This window comes from Dendrobates tinctorius, unplaced genomic scaffold, assembly GCF_039654945.1.
Source record: "Dendrobates tinctorius isolate UK_male_01 unplaced genomic scaffold, ASM3965494v1 ptg000039l, whole genome shotgun sequence".
In the NCBI taxonomy this organism is placed as follows: Eukaryota; Metazoa; Chordata; class Amphibia; order Anura; family Dendrobatidae; genus Dendrobates; species Dendrobates tinctorius.
Window position 1 is genome coordinate 18,452,427 of NW_027361707.1, and position 23,829 is coordinate 18,476,255.

The 23,829-nt window shown below is 40.5% G+C and overlaps 1 protein-coding gene across 2 annotated transcripts in view; it reads left to right on the forward strand.

The window, feature by feature from the left end:
* The first annotated feature begins 882 nt into the window (after positions 1-882).
* Positions 883-23,829, forward strand: part of LOC141088448 (uncharacterized) — a 50,604-nt gene continuing 27,657 nt past the window's right edge. Inside the window, exons 1-2 of one of the 2 annotated variants that reach the window (XM_073574521.1) lie at positions 883-978; positions 17,948-18,331. In XM_073574521.1, coding sequence (XP_073430622.1) covers positions 17,950-18,331 — 382 coding nt within the window. In that variant the 5' untranslated portion in view covers positions 883-978; positions 17,948-17,949. Of the gene's footprint in view, positions 979-13,508; positions 13,819-17,947; positions 18,332-23,829 lie in introns of those variants that run through there. The other variant, XM_073574520.1, reaches the window with a different exon arrangement.

The window sequence follows — 23,829 nt, forward strand, 5'->3', positions numbered from 1 at the left end:
TTTATCCAGCACAGGTGGGTTGCAAACACGGTTCTCATGCAGGTTTGGACTTCACGAGTCACTTGGTCAGGTTTTGGAGAGTAGAAGCCAGGAGGGCATTGTCTTCCTCCGGGAAGCTGTGTTAGGACTCCATTTACATGGTCAGGCTTCTTCATGACAAACAGACAAAACAGTTCAGTATAGCGTGGCAGTGCTAGAGCTGTGAAAATGTGATTGTAATTTAGCATATAAAACACACTGATACCTTCTTGGAAAGTCTTGAAATAATTATAAAAAGGTTGCATGTGTAGAAGAGCAGTATTGGTTTGGCTGTCTTCAGTCAGGGTCGGAGGTCATCCATATGTATTGTAAAAAAAAAAAGTGGCTGTGGGATGTATCCTCTTCCAGGGCTCCAGGACCGTGGTCATGGCTCGGGTGAACATAGAGAGGCTATACTGTGCCCCTTGAGGCATCATAGTCCAAATATATTGCTGGCCCTCGTGTGAAAACAAACAGGTACTGGCTTGCAGCATGTAGAAATAAACTGAAGAAAGCATTGGCCAGGTCAATCACCGTGAACCATAGAAAAATAAATAGAATTGATAAAAACAAAACATAGTGTGTGGGTTTGGTACCATAGATGTGTTCAGTACTATAACTTCATTGACATGTATTATCATGTATTATCCATAACTTCATAGAAATAATTGCAAATTATGAAATGGAGGGTAAATATTGCAATTTCCTTGGCAGCTGGGCTACTGGCTTCTGCCCCACCTTTACAAACTGGATTTTCAGCCTGCCAATATTGAATCTGGAATCAGTGCCATTAATTCAACGCCCACATGATCTACAGATGTGTCCTGTAAAAAAAAAAAAAAAAAAAAAAAAGAAAAGGCTACATACTTCTTCAGCAAGTAGATCAATGTCCCTGATCAATCTTCTGATTGCATCGGGACCCACCAGGAATTTGAGAGGAGTATCCTCAACCCTGTCTGGGTGAGAGATGTTGTTTCTCCATTGTATTTTTGTGGGGGGGGCGAGCTGTTTACTAGGGTATCTGTGTCCTGGCATTTCCAGGAGTCCTTGCATGTAGTAGATTGTGTATAAAAGTATGAGCTTTGAGGCTTAAAAGATGATGATGATGATGATAATTATGTCCCCTCACCATATAACGATAAATACTGTAGATTATCAGTCTGAGCTATTTATTTCCTGTCTCTTCCTGTTCTGTTTAATTATATACCTCCATGTCATATTCATCTTTCTCTTCATTATTCTTTTCATAAATTACATTAATTAATAAAACTATAATGGATGCTGGACAGGATGTAGCACAAGACGTGCCGTCTATATAAATAGTTGGAAAGAAGGTACGGCTCTTTGGGTTGGTCATCTGACAGTCAGAACAAGTCTCACGATGTTCTGCATTCTGCGTTTGACAGCTGGCACACGTCCAGTCATCGGGAATGTATATAAGAAGTATGAATGAATGTAATGCAGATATTGCAACTGACATCTTCCTGTGTAAATATTTGTTTTGCACAAAATTCAGCAATCTTGTTATATTCCTCTCCTCATCCCTTTTTTCCTAACTTCCTCTGCCATCTTATAAAATGCTTCAGGGTCCTGTAACACCTCATAATACCTGAGGCTGGGACGCTGCTCTCCACTCATTAACACATTCTTCTATCCCTTCTTATCTAATGCTCCTCCCCTCGTGATCGGAGGGTTTCTTAACGTACATTTTCTTTCTCACTCCACTATGGGTCATATCTGTCTTATAGATATCGACTGACTGCTCCCACCCATTCTATCATCTGAATTCTGAGTATATCTGAAAAACATATGTATGTGGGCGTCTTGAAACAAATTCTCACGGGGTTATGAACAGTTGGATATGTGACTGTAAAAGCTGTATGTACTCCTTATGTCCGAGTAAAGGGGTCTTTAGTGAACATAGTGATGTCTAGCTATCTTGAACACAGTAATATAGGGAATTAACCAACAACTAACACCAGAGTATTTCACAAATCTTGTGTATCCAGAAACTGCGTAGTATAAAAATACCTTATAAATTGTTAAAATTTCTGTTTCCTCAAAACTTTCGCTCTAAAACCTTTCAAAGAAAACCATCTCATAGAGAAATGTAGTGACATTAGTAAAACAATAACTAAAAAGTAACAATAGACCTCGGATCTCACAGAGATATCTGTACAAATCAAGCAATTACCATTCAAGTAATTCTCTTTCTACCTGAACCAACTAACCTTATAATTATAGTATGCAGAACAAAACCAGTTTATCCAATTCTCTAATTTCACAACATATATATGTATACACACATAGAATGCATTCAAAAATTTTAACCACATGCTAGTACGCCTCCTGCAAATTATACACACTACAAAAAACAAAAGACAATGAATTTAAAACTGGTACTGACATCAAATACTGCGAATCCTTGACACCAAAACAATTCGCAATTTACCTATCCATATGCCAGCCTGATTTGTAGAGGTGAAAAATCTACACCTGGGCAAACCATACTTTTCAGGGAGAGAGCAATCACTCAGTCACATCAACACGGTAATTGAAATTACCCTTCCACCCATATAACTTATGAACCTATGCTGCAGCTAAAACACCATCATCTTAGCCAGATGATGTCCGGTGGGAAACCCGCAAGAAGTCACCAACCACTTAGAGGTTGGAAAATCACTGAGAGTAATCAAGCCCCTACTCCCACTTGCCCACTGGGAGAGACACAGTTCAGACTTCTGCGATCATCGGTCAAGCCGAGAGCAGGACCGGAACCAGAGTGACAGTGAATTTGCTCAGTACGTCTCCCTATCTATATTTTTTTTCTTTTTCAGGCTGGCTGAGGTAACAATCACGTATGCAAACAACCAAAACAGCAAAGCAGAGAGGCAAAGCAGATAAGGCAGACAATTAAACTTTTAGATTACCGTAATTATAAATATGCTTGAAGGGTTACTGTGTGTATACTATAAAACAACTTATTACACTCTATATTTTATATCCTCCGGACTGAATACAGATAATGTAGCGGGATTGTTAAACACTTTGGATTCAGGAAATGCAGCTGAAATAGCAGTCTAACCAGTATGGCAGTATATTCAATATGAGAGCTGCGGACAGGCATGTCTCAACAATGCATCAATACTTCAAAACATAAAAAAAAACTATTATGAATGTATTCCTTATCCCTTTCACTGTTCTTTTGTTACCAAGGCAACTAGGGCTGGGCTTTTTGTCACTTTAGGTATAGTAAATAGTGGTAATCACCTCTAGATAGGTGGTTGATATTTCAGCAGAGGGGGGAAAAATTAGTAATCACCTCTTTCCTTAAAAATATGTATATGCCGTGTCATTCACGTCACCGGGCCCAGTTTATACTGTGGGCGTATGGCCGGACGTGAGCACCTATATGTGTATATATATAATATATACATAACTTCTTCGACCGTCTAAGGTCGGAACCAGGGTGATAACCCAGTGGAAACATCCCCTTTGTACTCTGCTCTGTATGCTTCTAGTAGCCCTAGTGCAGTATGAAATAGTTTTTAACAGATACTAGATGGATTCTAGATACACCCTCCGAATTGGTTAGACCGGATAATACACACAGACAATTAAGGAATTATATACCTGACCGGGTCCGTAGGCTCAGGACTTTCAAACGTGGTCAGTTTAAGGGTTCAGAGAAGACAGCCAACTATCTCCTCCCAGCCGGACGTGAATACAGAAGGTTAGGTAAGATGATATATTTTCTCACCAGGTCTCGAGCTGCAGTCTCGTCCCGCTGGAAAGACGTCCGTCCTGGGGGGAGATTTTGTTGCGGCTGTGATCATCTGGTATCGTCCTGAGCCCCACGTTGGGCGCCAACTGATGATTCTGTCACACTAAGGTGCGACCCGTCTTAATTGTCTGTGGCCGAATTGTAGCTTTGGCACAAGGTATACGTATACTCGAGAAAAGAATACACAAGACAAGAGGGTATCGTGTCAGTATGATTCTTCTCTGTCTTTAATCAAACGTGTACAGCTTTTATAACAGAATTTGAGCTACATCATCAGTTACATCATGGGCATGTTTCCAGTTACTATTTGCTTTTCCCAGGTCGCTACACAATTATTATGTACATTTCTGGGCTACCGTTGACTGCTCCCACATTGCTAGCTAATACTTATATACACAAGTATTGTCTTCTAGCTTGACTCACCCTGGTCCACCCAGTTTATTCAATATTTGATGAAGCTTAGGTGAGTGATACCATACAGAAACAACCCTAAGAGAATATAAGAAAATCAGAAGTATCTTAAAGCAACATGATCCCAATATCCAGCAAAGCGTCCATATAGTGATACAGTTTTGATTCTTGTATATATTCATGTGCCATATATTCTTCCCTTAACATTACGATCAGGAACCCTACTTTTGTTAGGGGACTTTAATATGGTGCCAGATGGTGTACTAGACTCCACCTCTCCCAGCAGACAAAAAACGAAATCTTTGAACAGCTGGATTTATAATCACGTGCTATTCGACTCATTCTGCTGTTTGAACACCACATCTAGAGAATTTACTCATTTTTCTGATGGCCATCAGTCGGCATCTAGAATAGATCTGATACAGATGTCTTCTCCTTGCCAAGGTTCTCCTCCAGCTCCATACTTAATAAATCTATTTCAGATCATTCCCCGGTAACTGCAGAACTGATAATAGGATCCCCAATTCATGTGGAAATTCAACTCCTCTCTGCTTCATAACCCCACCATCAAATCTGAAATCAGCTCAGCCTTACAAAATTATTTTAGTGAAAACGAATCAAACCTCCTCAATCCGTTTACCTATTAGAATGCTCACAAGGCGGTGTTGAGGGGAGTCTTGATTCAAATTTCCTCCAGACAAAAATAAATTAATAGGGATAAAATCCTTACACTACAAGAGTCTATTAAATCTAAAGAAGAGGAACTATGTCGATCCTCTGTTTCCTCTAACAAACAAGCTGTATTATCAGAACTTACTGTTTTCAGATTGCAGTTAAGGAAAATCATATTCAATTTTTACGACTCAGCCATTAGATCAGCAAAATGCAAACATTACTTATCTATAAATCGCCCTTCAAAATACATGTCAAACAGAATTAAGAATATACGGAAACGGAATAGAATTGACAGTATAACTTCCTCTAATGGTACATCCCTGGTCCACCCTAAAGATATTGTAGGAGCTTTTGCCGATTATTACAAAAATCTGTACAATATCAACCAAGACAACCACAATATGCAGCCATCTACCTCACAGATTGGATCATTTGTTTCCAGCATGAACCTTCCAAAGCTTAACCCTGAAGACTTATCATTTTTGTCTTCTCCCTTCAATGAACAAGAAGTCCTAGATACCATAAACAAACTTAAAACATTCAAATAACCCAGCCCAGACGGGTTTAGTAATGATTATTTCAAGTCTTTTAGTAATATATTAACCCCCCACCTTGTCAAAGTATTTAACTCAGCTTTCCAAACAGGTCAATTTCCTAAAGAGATGCTGGAAGCGAGAATTATCGTAATCCCAAAACCAAATTCTGACACTAGCCAAATTTTTAATTATAGACCTATATCCCTCATCAATACAGACGTAAAAATTTATGCGAAGATCCTGGCCAATAGACTAAATCAATTCCTCCCGAGTTTAATTTCCAATGATCAGATGGGCTTCATCAAAGGAAGGCAATCCATAGATGGTACGAGAAGACTCATTAACATAATTAAGCTTATTTCCTCGAACAAACTCAGGGCCATTGTTATCTCTCTTGATGCTGAGAAAGCGTTCGACCGCCTTAATTGGTCATATCTCGAAGCAACTCTCAAAAAATTTGGAATGGCTTCTCAGATCATGAGAGGTATTATGGCTTTGTACTCCGGCCCTTGTGCAAGGGTTTATTCCAACAATCATCTTTCCTCTATGTTTAATATAGCTAATGGGACCAGACAGGGTTGCACATTGTCACCATTGCTTTTGGCATTAGCTATTGAACCTCTGGCCCAACTAATCAGAAACAGCACAAAGACCTCGGGAATCAAAACTTTGCACAGAGATTTTAAAATAGCGTTGTATGCAGACGATATTATTCTTACCCTCACAGATCCAAGCAACTCTATCTCTGCCTTACAAACCTTAATCCAGACTTTTGCTAAAATCTCTTATTTTAAAATAAACTACGCAAAATCCAAAATACTTGGCTTTAACCTAGGATCAGACCAAGAGGAAATTGAGGGCCTCTCACCTTGGGGGTGAGCCACTCATGGGCTGACATATCTAGGCCTAAAATTCGTCAAAAACGTAAACTCTCTAATAAAAATAAACTTAGAGCTGCTTACTAAAAAGCTTTTTAATTAATTCCGTACATCTAGAGATGTTGGGCTTTCTTGGTGGGGAAGAATCATGATGGTCAAGTCGTATATTTTCCCAAAAATCCTATACCTACTTCGCTCACTGACTTTAAAAATACCCACTTCCTCTCTCACAAACCTTCAAGCCTCATTAAACTCCTTTATATGGAATAACAAAAGACTCAGAATAGCAAAAAATATTCTATACAACCATAAATCTTATGGTGGAGCTGGTTCCCCAAATATTACGGCCTATTGCATTGCAAATTTAGTCAAACAAAGCTCATACTGGAGGCCTCATGATACAACACCAGCTTGGCATGAACTAGAACTGTTCTTTAATAATTATAAACCTCTTCACCTACTAATTCTGAACCAACTCCTTCATAAAAAATTAATTACAAATTCTCATCTGATTTTTCAAGCTCTTTTTGAAGCTTGGAAAAAATGTTCTGCTCCAAAAAGAGGCTCTAACAAAGAAGTCACAATAAAAAATCTGGCTCTATCAGTTATCTTTCAAGCGTCTAATCAGACCATTGACCCCATTTGGTCTGAACTTGGACTTAAAAAAATTAAAGATTTATACGATGGCATTACTTGTACACCTTACAATAAACTCAAGGAAAGATTTCAATCTACTACCCCTGCTTTCTTACAATAATCCATAATCCATAATCCATGAGTTCCTTACTATCTACCCGAGAATCTCTGAACCAGAAGTTAACCTTATTTGTAATATAGATCATAATATATTTTGGAGTTTTGAATACATGTACAAATGGTGTAACAATAGCTATGAAGCGGTAAAGACTCAAAATATTGTCAAATGGGAAACCGAATTGCACACAACAATTGACCCTTCTGACCTTGAACAGGCATGTACCTCTCGTATGCCTCTTCCATTTCCTTATCACTACAAGAGACCCACTTCAAGCTTTTAACGAGAAGGTATTATACCCCCGTTAGACTTCATAGAATCAACCCTGACAATTCTCCGCTCTGTTGGAGGGGTTGTGGAAGGCCAGGAAATATCTTGCATATATTTTGGCAATGTCCCAAAATTATTCCCTTTTGGAAAAAGATTTCTAACCTTATTGATTTTATCCTAGGAACACGACTTATTTTGTCTCCTCGTCTGGTCCTTCTTTCTCTGGATGCAGACAAAATTGATACTTCTAACAGGCTATTGATTTTGCACATTTTACTAGTCTCCAAACATAGTATTGCCTTTCTTTGGAAAAACCCATAACCCCCACAAATTAATGAAATTATAGACAAACTTAGCCTTCATCATTCTTTTGAATTGAAATTTGCGAATGTGCATGATCAATTTGCTAAATATTCTAGGAAATGGTCTAGATGGCTGGAGTTGTTCTCTTAAGTCTTCACCCAGAGTGCACCTGCCTAAGGCCCCTTGTGTTTGGGTCTTTGGAACATATATATTAATATATTATATGCTTAAATACCTACCTTTGTAATAACTCACTGCATAATATGCTTCTGCATTAACTTGTTTCATTTTATGTCTTCTTTATATTTGGACTTTATTGTCCTTCCTTTTTCCTTCTTTCCCTTTACATTTTTCCCTCCCCCCCTTTTTTTTCCCCCATCTTTCCTCCCCCATCCTCCCCATTTATTTAAACTCAAATAAAACATTTGGAAAACATATTCCATTCGTCACCCTGGCATACTCAGATCAAGTTATATGATCCCTGAAGGTCGAGTTTTGTGAGGACTCTGGAACCTTTGAAACAATCAACTCTGAAATGAGAGGCAGAGGATAGTTATTCTTGATCATAATCTGGTATAGTCTCCTAATAATCGATACAGCATCAAAGTGAGCCACTCTTTTATTTATTTATTTATTTTTTTTTTTACAACGAATCCTGCTCAAGCTGGGAAGAAAGACTTCCAGATAAATCCCCTGGCTAGATTCTCTTTAAAATATCCGGACATGGCTTGGGTTTCTGTCTGAGACAGGGGGTACATTCAGCCTAGTGAAAGGGAAGCGACAAAAAGGATAATAGGGCAGTCATATGGCCTATGAGCTGGTAAGGTAACGTCTCAGCCTCCCCTTAGTCAAAGACTTCAGCGTTCATCCAATATGCAGCAGGCAAGCCAGGTAAATTAGATGGAAAAGCTGGAGGTCGAGCAGGACAAATGGGAGCTAAACAACTCTTGTGACACTCCTGTTCCCAACAGAGTACTTCACTCTATTTCAATCCAAGAAATGCTTGTGTTTTCGCAGCCATGACAGATCTAGAAGCAGAGAATGAATCAGACCTGACAGCATGTAGAGAGGAATCTTTTCCGAGTGTAGCATTCCTACCTGAATTTCCACAGGCTTGGTAACGAAAAGAATGGCTTCCATAAGAGATTTTCATCCACTGATGAAACCACCAATGGATACTGTAGATGTTTGATCGGGATTTGATACTGCCCAACAAAGGTTTTTTGAATGAGATTCCCTGTGGAGCCAAAGTCCAGATAGTCCAACTCGACAAAACGTATGTTGCCACAGGTAATGGATACTGACAGTCAGTGATGGAGAGGAGTGATCCTTGCCCAGGGTGGCCTCTCTATCAGATCCTAGACTCTGGAGTTTTCCAGTTTTTCTGGCCAAGAGCGAATTAAATGTTCATGACTGCCACAAAAGAAGCACCTTCACTCAGCACGACGGGACTCCTGAAAATGCTTGGCGATCTTCACCCTGTTAATTTGCATGGACTCTGGGGAAGGTGCCGAAGCCGAGGCTTGCTGCATGATCGGGCTTTGAAAAATAGGAGCTAGACACATAGGTCTTTTCTCGCGGGTCATCTCCTTGGAACGCTCCTGAAACCTAATGTCGATCTGAGTTGCCAGGGACATCAGGTTGCCCAGTGAAGTGGATACATCATGACCAGCCAGCTTGTACTTGATTCTCCCAGAAAGGCCCTCCCAGAAGGCTGAAATCAGCACCTCATTATTCCAGGCAAGCTTGGAAGATGGTACGGAATCGGACAGTGTACTGGTCCACTATGAGGTTTCCCTGGCACAGTCTGAGGAGAGAAAATGCTGTGGAGGAAACACAGCCAGGGTCATCAAAGACCTTACGGAAGGCTTCTAGAAAGGACTGGACGTTCAAGAGGATCTACTTCCTCCCACAGGGGATTGACCCATGCCAGAGCTTCGCCAGTGAGATGGGAGATGATGAAAGCCACTTTGACTCAATCTGGAGTGAACTGATGAGCCAAGAGTTCGAAGTGTACTGTGCACTGATATTGATGAACCCTTGACATAGGGCTGGGTCACCACCATAACATGGAGGAGCTGAAAGACTGAAGCCGATAACATAGCTGGGATGCTGATGGGTCATGGCCGAGGTTGCCGCAGCTGGGTAAGTGCAGATGAGGCCGTAGTTTGTTAGCCTATGTAGGCAGGTGGTTACTGTCTGCAGGTAGGAGAGGATTTTATACTGCTGGTCTTTCTGGCAGGAGACCTCCTGGTATAAGTTTGAGATAGAGGAAGCCTGAGAACCAGCGGATCTCAGGGCCTGAGCAAACCGTAATGGGAGTGCTTTACCATGGGCCGAGGAGAGCATGGAGGAGTGTAACTAGGTGAGCATCTGACTCTTCACTAATGCCTCTGGTGGTGGGGTTAGACTTGGCTCCAAATGGACACCAGGTGCTACACCAGAAAAGACTTCAGAAGCATGGCAGTCGACCCCCCAGGGGCAGGTAGCTGAACGACCCGGTATGGGAGTACAGCAAAAACAGGCAGGGACAGCAGGAGCACAGGTATCACAGATACTGGTGAGTATGGATGGTATACAGATAGGCACTGGCAGGTGCAGGCTGTTACAGTTGGTATACAGGTAAGTATGGCAGGTGCGGGCTGGTATACAAAGGAACACTGGCAGGTGCAGGCTGGTACAGCTGATATGCAAACAAATGGACACCGCTGATATACAGGCAGGTGGGCACGTCTGAAATACAGTAGCACAAGGAAAGTACAGGCAGACAGGTACTGTACTGGTAGACTGACTGGCGGGTACTGAGGACCTGACAACTAGCAAGTGAACGGGATATTACTGTAACTAAACACATTGCTCAGGCACCTCCAGTCAGGTGGACCCTCAAGAGACAAGTAGCTGGAACGGCCCGGTAGGAGAGTACAGCAGATACAGGTAGACACAGCAGGAATCACAGGCTGGTATAGAGATAGGCACTGGCAGGTACGGCTGGTATACAGATAGGTACTGGCAGGAACGGGTTGTTTGGCTCGTATGCAGATAAGCACTGGCAGTTGCAGGCGGTACAGCTAGTATACAGATAAGCATTGGCATGTGCAGACTGGTAAACAGATAGGAACTGGCAGGTGCAGGCTGGTATACAGGTAAGCACTGGTAGGTGCAGGCTGGTAGATGGCAACTGACAGGTGCATGCTGTTATGGATGATATACAGGTAAGTACAGCAGGTGCGGGCTGGTATACTGATGGATACAGCAGGAGTAGGCTGGTAAACAGATGGACACTGGCAGGTGCAGATTATTATACGGATGGACACTGACAGGTGCAGGTTGGTACAACTAATATGCAAAAAGGCGGACATGGCTGATAGGCAGGCAGGTAAGTACGGCTGAAATACAGAGACACAAGGAAAGTACTGGCAGACAGGTACTTCACTGGTAAGTGGGTGAGTATTGGGTACCTGACAACTAGCATTGGCTGGGGACACTTTAGGATGGTGCGCATGGTCCCTTTAAGAAGGAGGGAGCGCTCACGTTCTAAGCACAATGCATGAGGATCTTTGCGTTAGACCCAGGCAGCAGCTGGAGAAGGGGAGGAGGAATTGCTGGATGCGGCCACGGCAGTGAATGAGCAGGATTCCCCACCTGGGGAGGGGATAAGTGTGCAGGGATGCCTGTGCCACACTTCCAATAGGAGGCATTAGAGCCCCAGTCCTCTTTTTCTCTGTAGAGACAAATTCCCAGAGCAACACTGCATGACATATACGGTAAATCTCATTACTCCAACTCTGCGCTCTCCACAAGGAAAAACTTTACCCCTTAGAACGCCTGTCAGAGGCTTCTCACAAAGCCAACCAGTTCTTCTTTACACTGATGAGGGGAAACACTCCAAAACGTGTCTGCAAATGGAGTGTTTGCTTTGGCTACTTATCCTAATGTGGGGCCCCCAGGAGTATGGTCGCCACAATGGCATTGCCTTCCTCCAGGGAGGGTGATGTCAGGCTTGGAGGCAATGAAGTGTCTCTCTAGCAGTTAACCATGTCATGCAACACAGTTCCCACTCCAGGCCAGCAGAGGGAGCTCTGAACCAGAATTGGGGGAGTAGTGCTCTTTGAGGGCCAGGAAGGGAAAGGAGGAGTTAGTGTGAGGATGGCAACGAGTGTAGACGTGTGGAGATAAGCTGGAGGTTGAGCTGAGGATAGAGAGCTCGCTCCCAGTGATAGCGCATGATCTGGAGCCTGGTCTCCATGGTTGTATGGATACTGAAGGTCCTGTAACAGAAACCAGAGGAATAGGAAGCTGTAAATGCTCTATTCCCACCTAAGACTCGGAGGCACAACAGCGACGGGTGAGCCAAGAGAGACAGAGGGCTACAGCTGTCTGCCATATGAGGTAGTTCTAAGAGAAGATAAGAAGGAGGAACTTCAGTGTAACACAGTACTGGATGTACCTCAAGCCAGTGCTAGGAAGGAGACTTCACAACCCATCTGATAGAGAGATCCCTGAGTTGCTTCCAGGCTAGCCTGCTCCTGTGCCATCTGTAATCGGGACCCTGGACTGCATTTGCCAAGTAAAGGTAAAGAAACTGCACCCTGTTGTGTCCTTGCCTTCTTCCTACAAACTCTCCGGCACTGCTACATCCTTGTGCCATACATTGCACCCTCGTCCCCAACACCTATCTACACTGCCCTGGGACCAACGGCCCTGCCTGTGGAGGGCTATAACATCACTGCTGCACCCCACCATCTGTCCCAGAGGATCTGTCTGCAGCGTCGGCTTAACACCTCCTTTGCCGAACACCACACGTGGTGTCACGAATCATTCATAAGCTTTATTCCCATCACTCAATCCCCTTTTACATGGGCGCCCAGGGCCACGGACCGGGTCACCGCTGCTGTGACATTCCCCTCTGAAGGACCGGCTTGGTACCGAGTACCCCACAGCCCTGGGAGGGCGACCCACTAATTCATGTGACAAGGCCATTTAAAAGGTCAGTTTTGACTTTTAGGCTATGTCTAGGCATTTTTTTCAGCGTTTTTTAATACAAATTTTCAGCTGTGTTTTACAGTACCAGCAAAGTCTATGAAATTTCCAAAATCTCATGCACACAGTTTGGTTTTTTGTCATCACTATTTTGTGCCTTTTAGTGATGAGCGAGTATACTCGTTGCTCGGGTGTCCTCCCAGTATTTTGGCGTGCTCGGAGATTTAGATTTCGTCATCTCAGCTGCATGATTTGCAACTTGTAGACAGGCTGAATACATGTGGGAATTCCCTAACAAACAGGCATTCCACACATGTATTCAGGCTGTCTAGCAGTCGCAAATCATGCAGCTGAGACGACGAAAACTAAATCTCCGAGCACGCCAAAATACTCGGAGGACACCCGAGCATGCTCGGGAAAACCTGAGCAATGAGTATACTCGTTCATCACTAGTGCCTTTGCTTGGTTTTTACTGAATAGAGTATGTCATTTCTTTCAGCGTTCTTTTCAGCGCATTTCACCCATTAAAAGTAATGGGTGGTGAAAAAAGGTTTTGCATCATTTTTTGTGCCGAAACCTGATGAAGTAGAAACTTTATTAGCATGCACAAGAGAAAAATGTAGTATTGCAAGAATATGGCAAAAAACACAGCAAAAACCGCAACCAACAAAAATAAGCAAAACCTGTTTGTTTTTTTCTGCAGCTTCTTTTCAGAAAAAAATACTGAAAACAAAACAACTAGTGTGAACATAGTCTTAAGCTTCCAATATCTTGCACTAGAGTTCCTGATCTCTTCCTCTCTGAAGAGGCTACTTGCATTGGTAGAATGGACAATTAATTCAGTAACAAGTTATACAGAGTTTCTTTGTAATGTAGCTATATTTTTAATTTCAGACGCTTTGGAGCATTAGAAAAGGTTTGTGCAAAAATCGATGGCTCCTTTAATTCTACACAGAAATTACCTACACTGTTATATCCCAGCGATGTAACATAGCAGAAAATACCCTTCTACTAAACAGAATTTTTCAAATATATGACAAATCAAGAGAAAGAAAAAAAAAGAAACAAAGCCATGTATGACAGCAGGAAGGAGGTGGTTACAGGAGTTCATCTGAGCTGCACTATACTTCTGTGTAGAGAAGACTGAAAAGTGGAGTCATCTCACAATGGTCCCTTGGATTTATGCTGCTTTTTACCTTTTTCTCCATAGTGAGTATTTTATTTTGCGCTTCCTGATGGTTCTCATTTATCATGATTACTACTTATTGGATTGTCGGTCTGACGAGGAAGTTTCACATGATCTTTATGGTTCTCTATGTTTTCTGCATGTTTATACTTTATATATGGGTATGGGCCTGTTGTTGGCAAGAGTCAAAATCCAACATGCTTGTAATGTGTGTATACATGTTCTACCATGTTTTTCCCATTTTAATCACTGATATTGCACATGCCAGCCATGGTCAATTGATAAGGTTCTGACAGCTGTGAGACAGGTCCAGCCACTGATATTTTATTTATCATGCTTTGCTTATATAGCGCCATTAATTCATACATACATCACTGTCCCCGATGGGGCTCACAATCTAGATTCCCTATCAGTATGTCTTTGGAATGTGGGAGGAAACTGGAGAACCCGGAGGAAACCCACGCAAACATGGGGAGAACATACTCCTTACAGATGTTGTCCTTGGTGGGATTTGAACCCAGGACCCCAACTCTGCAGTGCTACCATTGAGCCACCCTGCTGCCCTATGATATGCAGTCAGTGTCATAATATCGGGGGGTACAATTTCTGGGACCTCTGCTGTCCGTAGGAATAAATGTGAATGGGGCTGTGGTTATACAGTACCATATTCCACATCCTTCCACAGGCATCGACATTGTGACTCACAATCTAATTCCTCATCATTATGCCTTTTGAAGTTTGGAAAGAAACCCATGCAAACACGGGGAGAACATACAAACTCCATGCAGATGTTGTCCTTATGTGGATCAGAACCCTGGACCCCAGTACTGCAAACCATTGAGCCACTGTGCTGACCTTAAGGCCAGGGTCACACTTGCAAGTGCAATGCGAGAAACTCTCATCAATACCTGGCACTGCCGCCGCCACTCGGGATCGGAGTGTGCTGCTGCTTGTATTTATTTATTTTTTTATTTTTTATATGGCGCTAACATATTCCGCAGCGCTTTACAGTTTGCACACATCATCATCACTGTCCCCGATGGGGCTCACAATCTAAATTCCCTATCAGTATGTCTTTGGAATGTGGGAGGAAACCGGAGTGCCCGGAGGAAACCCACGCAAACACGGGGAGAACATACAAACTCCTTGCAGATGTTGTCCTTGGTGGGATTTGAACCACTGAGCCACCGTGCCGCCGGTATTTCTATGCAGCTGAACGCTCCGGTCCAGAATGCGGCCGAGCATTGATGTGCGAGTTTCTCGCATTGCACTCGCAAGTGTGATCCCGACCTAACAGGTTATATAGATGTAGAAGCTGGCCTACTTGGTGATTGTTTCCAAGTTATAAGATTTTAAAAAAATAATAAAATAAAACAAACAAAACAAAAACTAATTGCAAAATGTTTATTACAAAGGTGTTCAATTTTCAATATAAATCAAAGTTTGAGCTTCTCTTTAACCAGTTCATGACGCATCCATTTACGCCCCATTCCTGACCAGGCACATTTTTGTTTTTTTTTTCTTATATTTGGTTTAAAAGCTTTAAAGGTTTTTCTTGCTTGGATATTCAAATGATATTTGCAGAGTTTTTTGTGATACATGTAGCTTAATTTTTATGTCAATTTCTTCCTCTCTTTAATTTTTTAATTGTCGATATCTGTGGGAAAACAAAGGAAATACGTGTCTGTTTTTCACATATAGTTTTTTATGACCATCAAGGACCATTAAAATGTGTTTTAAAATTTGTTCCCCTTTCTGTAGCTATTATTTTTATATATTGGATATGGGTTTTTTTCCCCCAATGTGGGTGGGGCTAGTAAAAGCCATTTGGATTAACGATGGCTTTTTTATTTATCCATTTATTTTTTTTTACCTGATTGGATTTATTTTATTTAGTTATATATTTTAATTTGTTTCACATATCGTGCCCCGCAGAAGGGAGAGGGGCATTTTAACATTTAAATGTCTTTTTTTAAAACTTGATTTTCCCTGTAACTCGGGTATATTGGTCCCAGTTACAGTGTAAATGCAACATCAAGGTTGAATATACAGAGCTGACTAGGTCTCCTATGATCCAGTAGCTCTTCTTCCCTCCCTACACCCAAAGAGCACATAACCGCTGGTTCAGGAGAAAGAAATGTCATTAGCGCTCCCTATTACTGTATACACTGGGCTTTTTTAGTGCTGTGTATGCAGTGATTGAGAAGGAAGAGATGGTAATAAACCATCCGTCCTGCATAATAAATAACTGTAAGTGACAGACTATAAAGGGGAATTCTTGTCTGGGGTCAGAGTACCGGTCTATAGTAGAAAAGTCTATGCTTCCCTTCATCGCAGAATCATTATGCCCATATTTCACTCCCGCTATAAGCACCTCCAATGCAGATGTGAACAGAACCCAATGGAGCACCCCCTAAATCCTCGTCTACTTCATTCAAAAAATTAGAAACTTCCATTTGTAAATAAATTATATTTCAATTTAGATGATATAGTTAATATATAATTTGCTAATTTAATCCTGCAATGTGCAAAAAAAATGGCCATAAACTGTTTTATAGTCTGCAAACACATGTACAATATCATACACCAAGTTTAATGCTTCTTCAATTAAAAGTTTCATTATGCAGTTTGCATAATTAAATATGCAATTTGCAGAAAAAGAAAGTCCCCTTCCGTGGCTTCAACCTACACTGTCTGTCAACTATAAATTAAAGGGATTTTCCATTGTATATATACTGTACATACAGCTTAAATGAGTTATGGTGGACATTTATTTTAGGAATTAAAAGGCTTTTGAATTACTTGTCTAAAACTAAATTGCCTCCACCCAATAACCCCATACTACTGAGCACCTCTGCATGGCATGTAAATATTGCATCCAAGCACAGTCCATGCATGGTCCTCCCTAGTCTGTGCAATGTACTGGACACATGCAATACTCCTAGGGAAACCTTGCTAGTTTAGAACGGTTTATTATTACATATTTGGCAGAATTATTTTTTCTGAAAGATTCCAAATACCGTAAATCCTTGCGAACCTCCATGCATATTTGCGTAAATTGTAAAATGCACTACAAATAATATGAATCCAAATTGCGGTAGAATGCTTTTATTTATTTTCATAGAATCCTAGAATGTTCATGTTGGAAGGGACCTCCAAGGTCATCGTGTCCAACCCCCTGCTCAATGCAGGTTTCACTAAACCATCTCAGACAGATGTCTGTCCAGCCTCTGTTTGAAGACTTCCATTGAAGGAGAACTCGCCACCTCTCATGGCAGCCTGTTCCACTCATTAATTGATTTTGCTTTCTTGTACAGCGCCATTAATACTAAAGCACTTAACAGACCTTATAATCACTGTCCCTATTAAAGCTCACAACCTAGATTCCTTATCAGTATGTCTTTGGGGTGTGGTAGGAAACCGGAGAACCCGGAGGAAACCCACGCAAACATGATGAAAATATACAAACCCATAACATGCCTAAACTCGGTTCGACAAATTTGTTATTCATGGTCCAAGTACAGATCGCGATGTTTGGAATGGCTGCAGGTCTCTTGACCCAAACTTAAAAGTACAACAGTCTTTTTGCCATCATACAAGATCCATGCACAAAGCATTGATTAATTTGTGGTGGGCAATTGCTTTTCCTTTTCAAAATCCGCTTTTTTTGATGGGTGCCATGCCAAGATGCCAACTCTACCGCAGTTATGAAAACAGCCATGTTAGTGACTCTGTTAGACGGGCATGTGTGGCCATCTCTTATAGGTTAGATAGGCTTTCCACTTACTACAAATTTCTAATTTCACTCCTAATCCTCAAGTGTGGAGATCCATAATAATGTCTAGAGCAGAGCTATAAGATGCTGAGCCCCATATCAAGCTTTGGAAATGTTAAAGACTACAACTTCCACCGTAGGCTAGTCAATGGTGATGTTAGGAGTTTGGATTGGAAGAATGATCATAGAAAGTTAGGGTTGGTGGTGGAGCCCCTGGAGCAGTGTTCTTTGGATGCTGCCTATGGAGACCTCTTCTGTGCTTATGTTTGTGATACTCTAATCTGGAGCTTGCACTTTGATAACATGACTTCATTATACAGATATTGGGGCTACAACTATCAAAATCAATTATTCTTTATTACTTTCTCGTTATACAGATATGGTGATAGGGAAAATAATCACTCAACAGCCAGGAACCCTAAATCTGTCTAAATCGGAGACTGCCAGAATAAGCTGCTACTGGACTAGTAATAATGATCATCAGGTCCGAGCTGAATGGAGAAAGCAAATCTCAAGCAATGGAGAAGACAACGGGACCGTGTTATGTTCTGTACTGAAGTCCGAGAACAACAGCAGTTCATCTGTGAGAAATAATAGAACTACATGTAACGTGACCAATAATACTACACTGCTGACCATAGAGGGAGTCACAGAGGACGATGGAGGGCGGTATGTCTGTAAAGTTACATGGGAGATACCGGCACTGTACAAAGCAGAAGGAAATGGGACCCAATTATATGTCCATGATGGTAATAGTGGTGGTAAGTAGACATAATTGTACTATAAATTATACAGTATTAAAGGGGATCTATATTTTACCCTTTTGATATGTCCTATAGGAACATATATAGAGGTCATCGAGGTGGTTTCCCAGTTAGGGACCCATTTCTTTGTGAAAGAGCAGAAAGACCACTAAGTAAAGAGGTTCCTTTAATATACAGTTGTCAAATTTGAATGAGTGCCATACATTTTGGCATTTGCCCTTCAGTTGTGGCTGCATGGAGCTTATTATTTTAAGGGTAAGTTCCCATGATGACTTTTCGGCACTGTATATTTTCGCTGAGCAAAATTTGCAGCATTTTACAATTCCAGCAAAATGGATGTAAACTGACCTGTGATGCATTTCAAATCTGAAATATTTCAATTTCTATTGCGGTTAGGCTGAGTTTTATGTGGGAATTTGCTCACACATAATCAACATATAACAGTATCAATACAGTTTTGTCCAAGCTTAATACTAGGAAGTATCAAAAACAAAGCATCTTTACTGAAAACGTGAGATGCCAGAAAGAGATAAAAAACTGTAGTCAAAAATGTGATTAAAGCACATGTAAAAAAAAACACAAGTAACCTAATTTACCAAATAGGTGGAGAAATTCTGCAACACCAAATACTCACCAAATTCTCATCGTGGGAGTGTAGCATAACATGGTTTCCTCATGTGTGGCATTTATAGAATGTTCCCAAGCTAGCAAATAAGTGTGTAATAGTTGTGGGTGCTCTCAAACAATCGAATTGACTACAATCTCTGTTTTGATTTAAATGGGTTGTCCAACATTAGGCTACAAGTCTACAGTCACTTTATGTGACTGCAGACTTGTGAATCTTCACATCTCGCACACTGCTGGTGCAGGCATTGGGTGCGGAATGTCGTGACTGCAAGTATGCAATTTTCATATGTAACAAGGTGGCCCAGGGTGGTAGTTCCAGCCGAGTTAATTAAGCCACAGTCAATTTACACCCCGGGATCTTGTAGAGAAAATAGGCAGGACAGATGCATTCCAGTCACAGCTGCAGTCCAAAAGGGAGAACAATTTTAATCACAGAGATGAATAAAGTACAAGCACTGGTTTCCTGCTCTCTCCCTCCCCCCTAGCTTCATCCACGACTGTACCCACAACAGCCATGGCAGACAAAAGAGGCCGCCACACTGGAATCTGGAGGCTTGAAGTCCCTTTGGTGGGGCGTTTACATAGTCCTGGGACCCTTGTTACTGTCCTTAGTCCGGGGCAGCAGATTCTATCCCCCTCCGGGGGTCTGGCAATGCCCATGTTGCTGTCCTTAAGTTCGGGGCAACAGATTCTATCCCCTCCTGGGGTCTGGCAATGCCCCGGCTGGAGCTGCACACGTGCCCAGGCTACTGACCAGGAAGCAGGAGCTTCCTGCTCCTTTGAGGCTGCTAACCCAGCCCACAAAGATAACCCCTGATATCCCTAACTCTACAACAGTACATACATTGTAATGATATAACATTAGGTCATTGCAAACACAGAGCATATTAACATACAGGTGCATAACATTAATACAGACATTCCTAAACGGGTACACCGTCCGGGCACCACACAAGATGTACGGGCCCAGCACATGGGAGAGAGGGGGCAAACGAAGGTCTCCGCCATCTCCTTACACATGCTTCCGGCCATATTCTGACTAGACTGTTTTTGGCCTCACTCAATACACTTGCATTAAGCAAGGTTGCTCACAACTAGTTGGCACATGACCGCATGTATGCAAATCTCACACTTGTGGTCATGCACCCACTGCAACCGGCGCCGGCAATAGAACATCCTCTCAAGTGTGTAATATTATTAAAGATTTTAAGCTTTATTATACAAATATGTAGTGCTTACAATAAAAGACATAAAAAGATAGAAATTAAATGATGCACAAATATGCAAAACAGGTCTAAAATATAAAGGGAGAAATAACAGAAATACCTAAACGTTTCCGCCTACAGTTATCTTTTTCTTGTATTATGGATCACAGCAGCTAAGACAGGCCCTCACATGTGAACAACCTTTCTTGTGCAACCCAGCATTTATATCCCTGGTCCAGGACTCAAATTTCCAGGATAGGATCAACTGGATTGGACTATATAAAAAATTGCTGTATGTAACTGGACGATGGGCTAATTTAGGGCCTTGCATTTCAAATATCCGGTATCTGCCCCACTCCTACCTATACAGTAAATAAGAAATATTTTGCCAAGTTTCAGACCATTTGTTTCCCTTTGAAGCTCAGGGTCCAGTCGCTGAGATGACATGTTTGACAATTCCAGGGAAAGCAATAGTATGATATGTTATAATATGTTTGCAATACTGGTAAATCCATTTTCCACCTTTTGTCAACTAAATGTAACACTACTGCTATTATACTTTTTTTGATTATACATTTCCTTCACAATTTGGTATCACCATAAAACATTATTTAGACCACATGGTAAATGCTAAATAGTTATACATGTGAAATGTAAAGAAAAAAAATTGCAGAATTGTTATTTTCTTCCAGGAATAGGAAAAGTGATTGTGTCTTCAGAAATTGACCTATTGTTTAAATCAAGTTTTGATTTCTTTTTCATGTCCCTGTGACATTACATACTGTGAATGGTGGATCCTGTATTATCTACTGCACTATAGAGACGTGTTGCCTTTCACTATAATCCTGTCTGTGATGATAATGAGACTACTGAAAAGTTTTCTGTACAGAAAAAAAAAGAACAAAGTTTGTCATGTGTGAAAACTGAAAGATTTTAGTTTTTATGTGATAGATAGTGATGTGGAAAATCCATTCATCTATCCAATCCATGACATTGGAAACATTTTGAAAAATAGCATTCAACATAAACACCTGATTTAAGCATTGGGTCTTTTTTGATTGCACAACCTCTTTAACCCCTTTCTGACATCTGCATTTCATCTGCGCAGGTCAGGAGCAAAAAAATGGGTTGAACTCAGAGCCTGAGTCAACTCTATTCTCAGCAGATCATTACTGTATTATTAAGCCATCATTTGCCTCTATAAGCCGCAGCTATTCTCCATAAAAAATAAAAATATGAAAAAAAAAATACTAAAAAGTAAGTATATTTGGTATGACTTTAAAAAGTGCGGTCTAAAAAACCATGAAATGAATCAACCCTATTGGTACAATTGTAGATTGTATAGTAAAATAAATGGGGTTAATTAAGAGTACAACTTGTCCCACAAAAATAAAGCCCTAATACAGTCATATCGACAGAAAGTTAAAAAAAATTATGGACCTTGGAAGAAGTGGAGGAAAAAAAAAATGAAAATACAAAAGCAAAAAGTAGATGTTTTTGGAAGGGGTAAATAAAATTCAACCAATAAAGAGACCCCAAATGGTGTCATTGAAAATTACATGTAAAACAAGTTCTCATTTTGGTGGAATAACAGAAAAATTAACTTATGGCTTTTTGAATATGCAGATAAAAATTATCTACATTAATAAAGGAGTTGTCCACTACTTTTATATTGATGATGTATCCAGAGGATATGGACACCAACACTGGTAACCGGTGCCGCCGGATGTTATCATTTGCATAGCAACACAGCTCCATTAACAGTATGGTGACCTTAACTGGGCTAGTTTCACTCATTTGAGCATGTTAAAATGGGCACATCATGGAATAGTGGCTGCAAAGCTGAGTAAAATATTTTTTATTTTTTTCAATTTCTTATGTCTGTTGCGCAGATATTGGTTTGTAAAGTTTAGTTGAGAGGACCTGTCACCACCCCCTTGAAAAGACCATAATTGGCACCAGCTAAAAAAGGCCATATTTCTGGAACCTTATGTGGGATTTTAAAATAAAATATTTGGGGAAGCAGGGAATAACATAGGAGAAAAATTGAAAAACTGGATGCTTTTGACCTTGGTGATAGGTCCTCTTTAAGTCCAAAGTATGTTACCAGAGATTTTTCAATGGAGGTGTGTACTGCTTCCCCTGTACGAGGTTGGCCAATCATAAGCAGGCAGCAATATACTGATGAAAAGAACACACCCCCACAAAAGTTTAGGGTTTCTAAGTAAGATTTCTTACTGTCAAAGATATTGTTATTGTTTATTTTGTATTCTTTGAAATATAACAGACTTCAAGGAATGGGAGGGATGAACATGGTAATAATTATAGCGGGGGACTAGAAGGTGGATAATAGAGATCAAGTGGGGAGAGATAGTTTACTTCCCCATCATAAGCAATAACTAAACCTATATCAAATAATCCCAGAGGTAAACAGTTAATTAGAAACACCAATTTATTAATTATGACAGTAAATATGATACGAAACCAGTAACATATTATTTGATGAAAAACACAGGCATAAAAATTATTGGAATCAATGCAGCAGGTTATATTACATATGTGTGAGCTTTACTATGTAGCCCAGATACCAGAAAAATGTCCTATATTAGGACTGAATTATCAAGCATAATCTCAAAAAAAAAAAAAAAGAGACACAAAGAAACCCCCATGAGGCCCAAAATATGATCAATTGAATAGTTCAGTAACATATGGCCATGAAGGAAAATAGTAAACTGCTAAGGATCTGCTAAGAATCTAATGTGCAGTCACCTCACAGTCCATATCTATTGCACTTACCCCGTGACATGTTAATACAGCTTGCTGTGTGACACCTCTAGGCACGTTTCGTTACTACTGCAACTTTGTTAGGAGGTGATCATTATTTCTTAAGTAGAAACCAATTTTTAAATTTTCTTTTTTGTTGAGTCTTAACTATTGTTGTAATAACTGGAGTAGAACTTTTGTGATTACCTGCTTCATTACCGATATTTAATTTATATTCATTCAGTCTCTTTTGTTTTTCCTTAGTTAAATGAGATTGAGTGGGGGGGTTCCTTCTTGTTGTAAATTCTTTGTACCATACATGCCATCTGTATGCATATGAAGTGGAGTTATTTCTTACTGCAAAGATATATTCATCATTTTTTTGAGACTTTTTCAATAATGTTTCTTATTGTGGGTATTTTTGATTGTCCCCAGTGTGAGGCAATAAGGATTTTCATGACTATCAAAATCTGAATTAAACGAGTTTGGGAGACAGTGGTAATTGTATCTGTGTTACTCTCTGTATTAAATCTAATGCTTCCTGCCATAATGCTTTAATAATTGCACATTTCTAAAATATGTGAGTGATATTAGTTACTTCTTTACAGTTCCTCCAACATAATGGTAGTCTTGGCGGTTCAAAATACATCCTGCATATTAATTTCAAGTGGGTTTCCTGCAAGGATGCTGATTTGGTAGCTGGATATGAAGGTTTTAGGGCATTATTCCATTGAGCAGATGTAAAGTTATTTTGTAGATCTTTTTCCCATTTTATTAGGTTAATATTTTTGGGTAGGTGGTTATCTAGAGTAAACTTAGAGTATATTTTGTTAGTTTCCATATGATTTTATTTGATGGGTTAATGATATGGTTAGTCAGTTCTAACATGGGAATTTATAT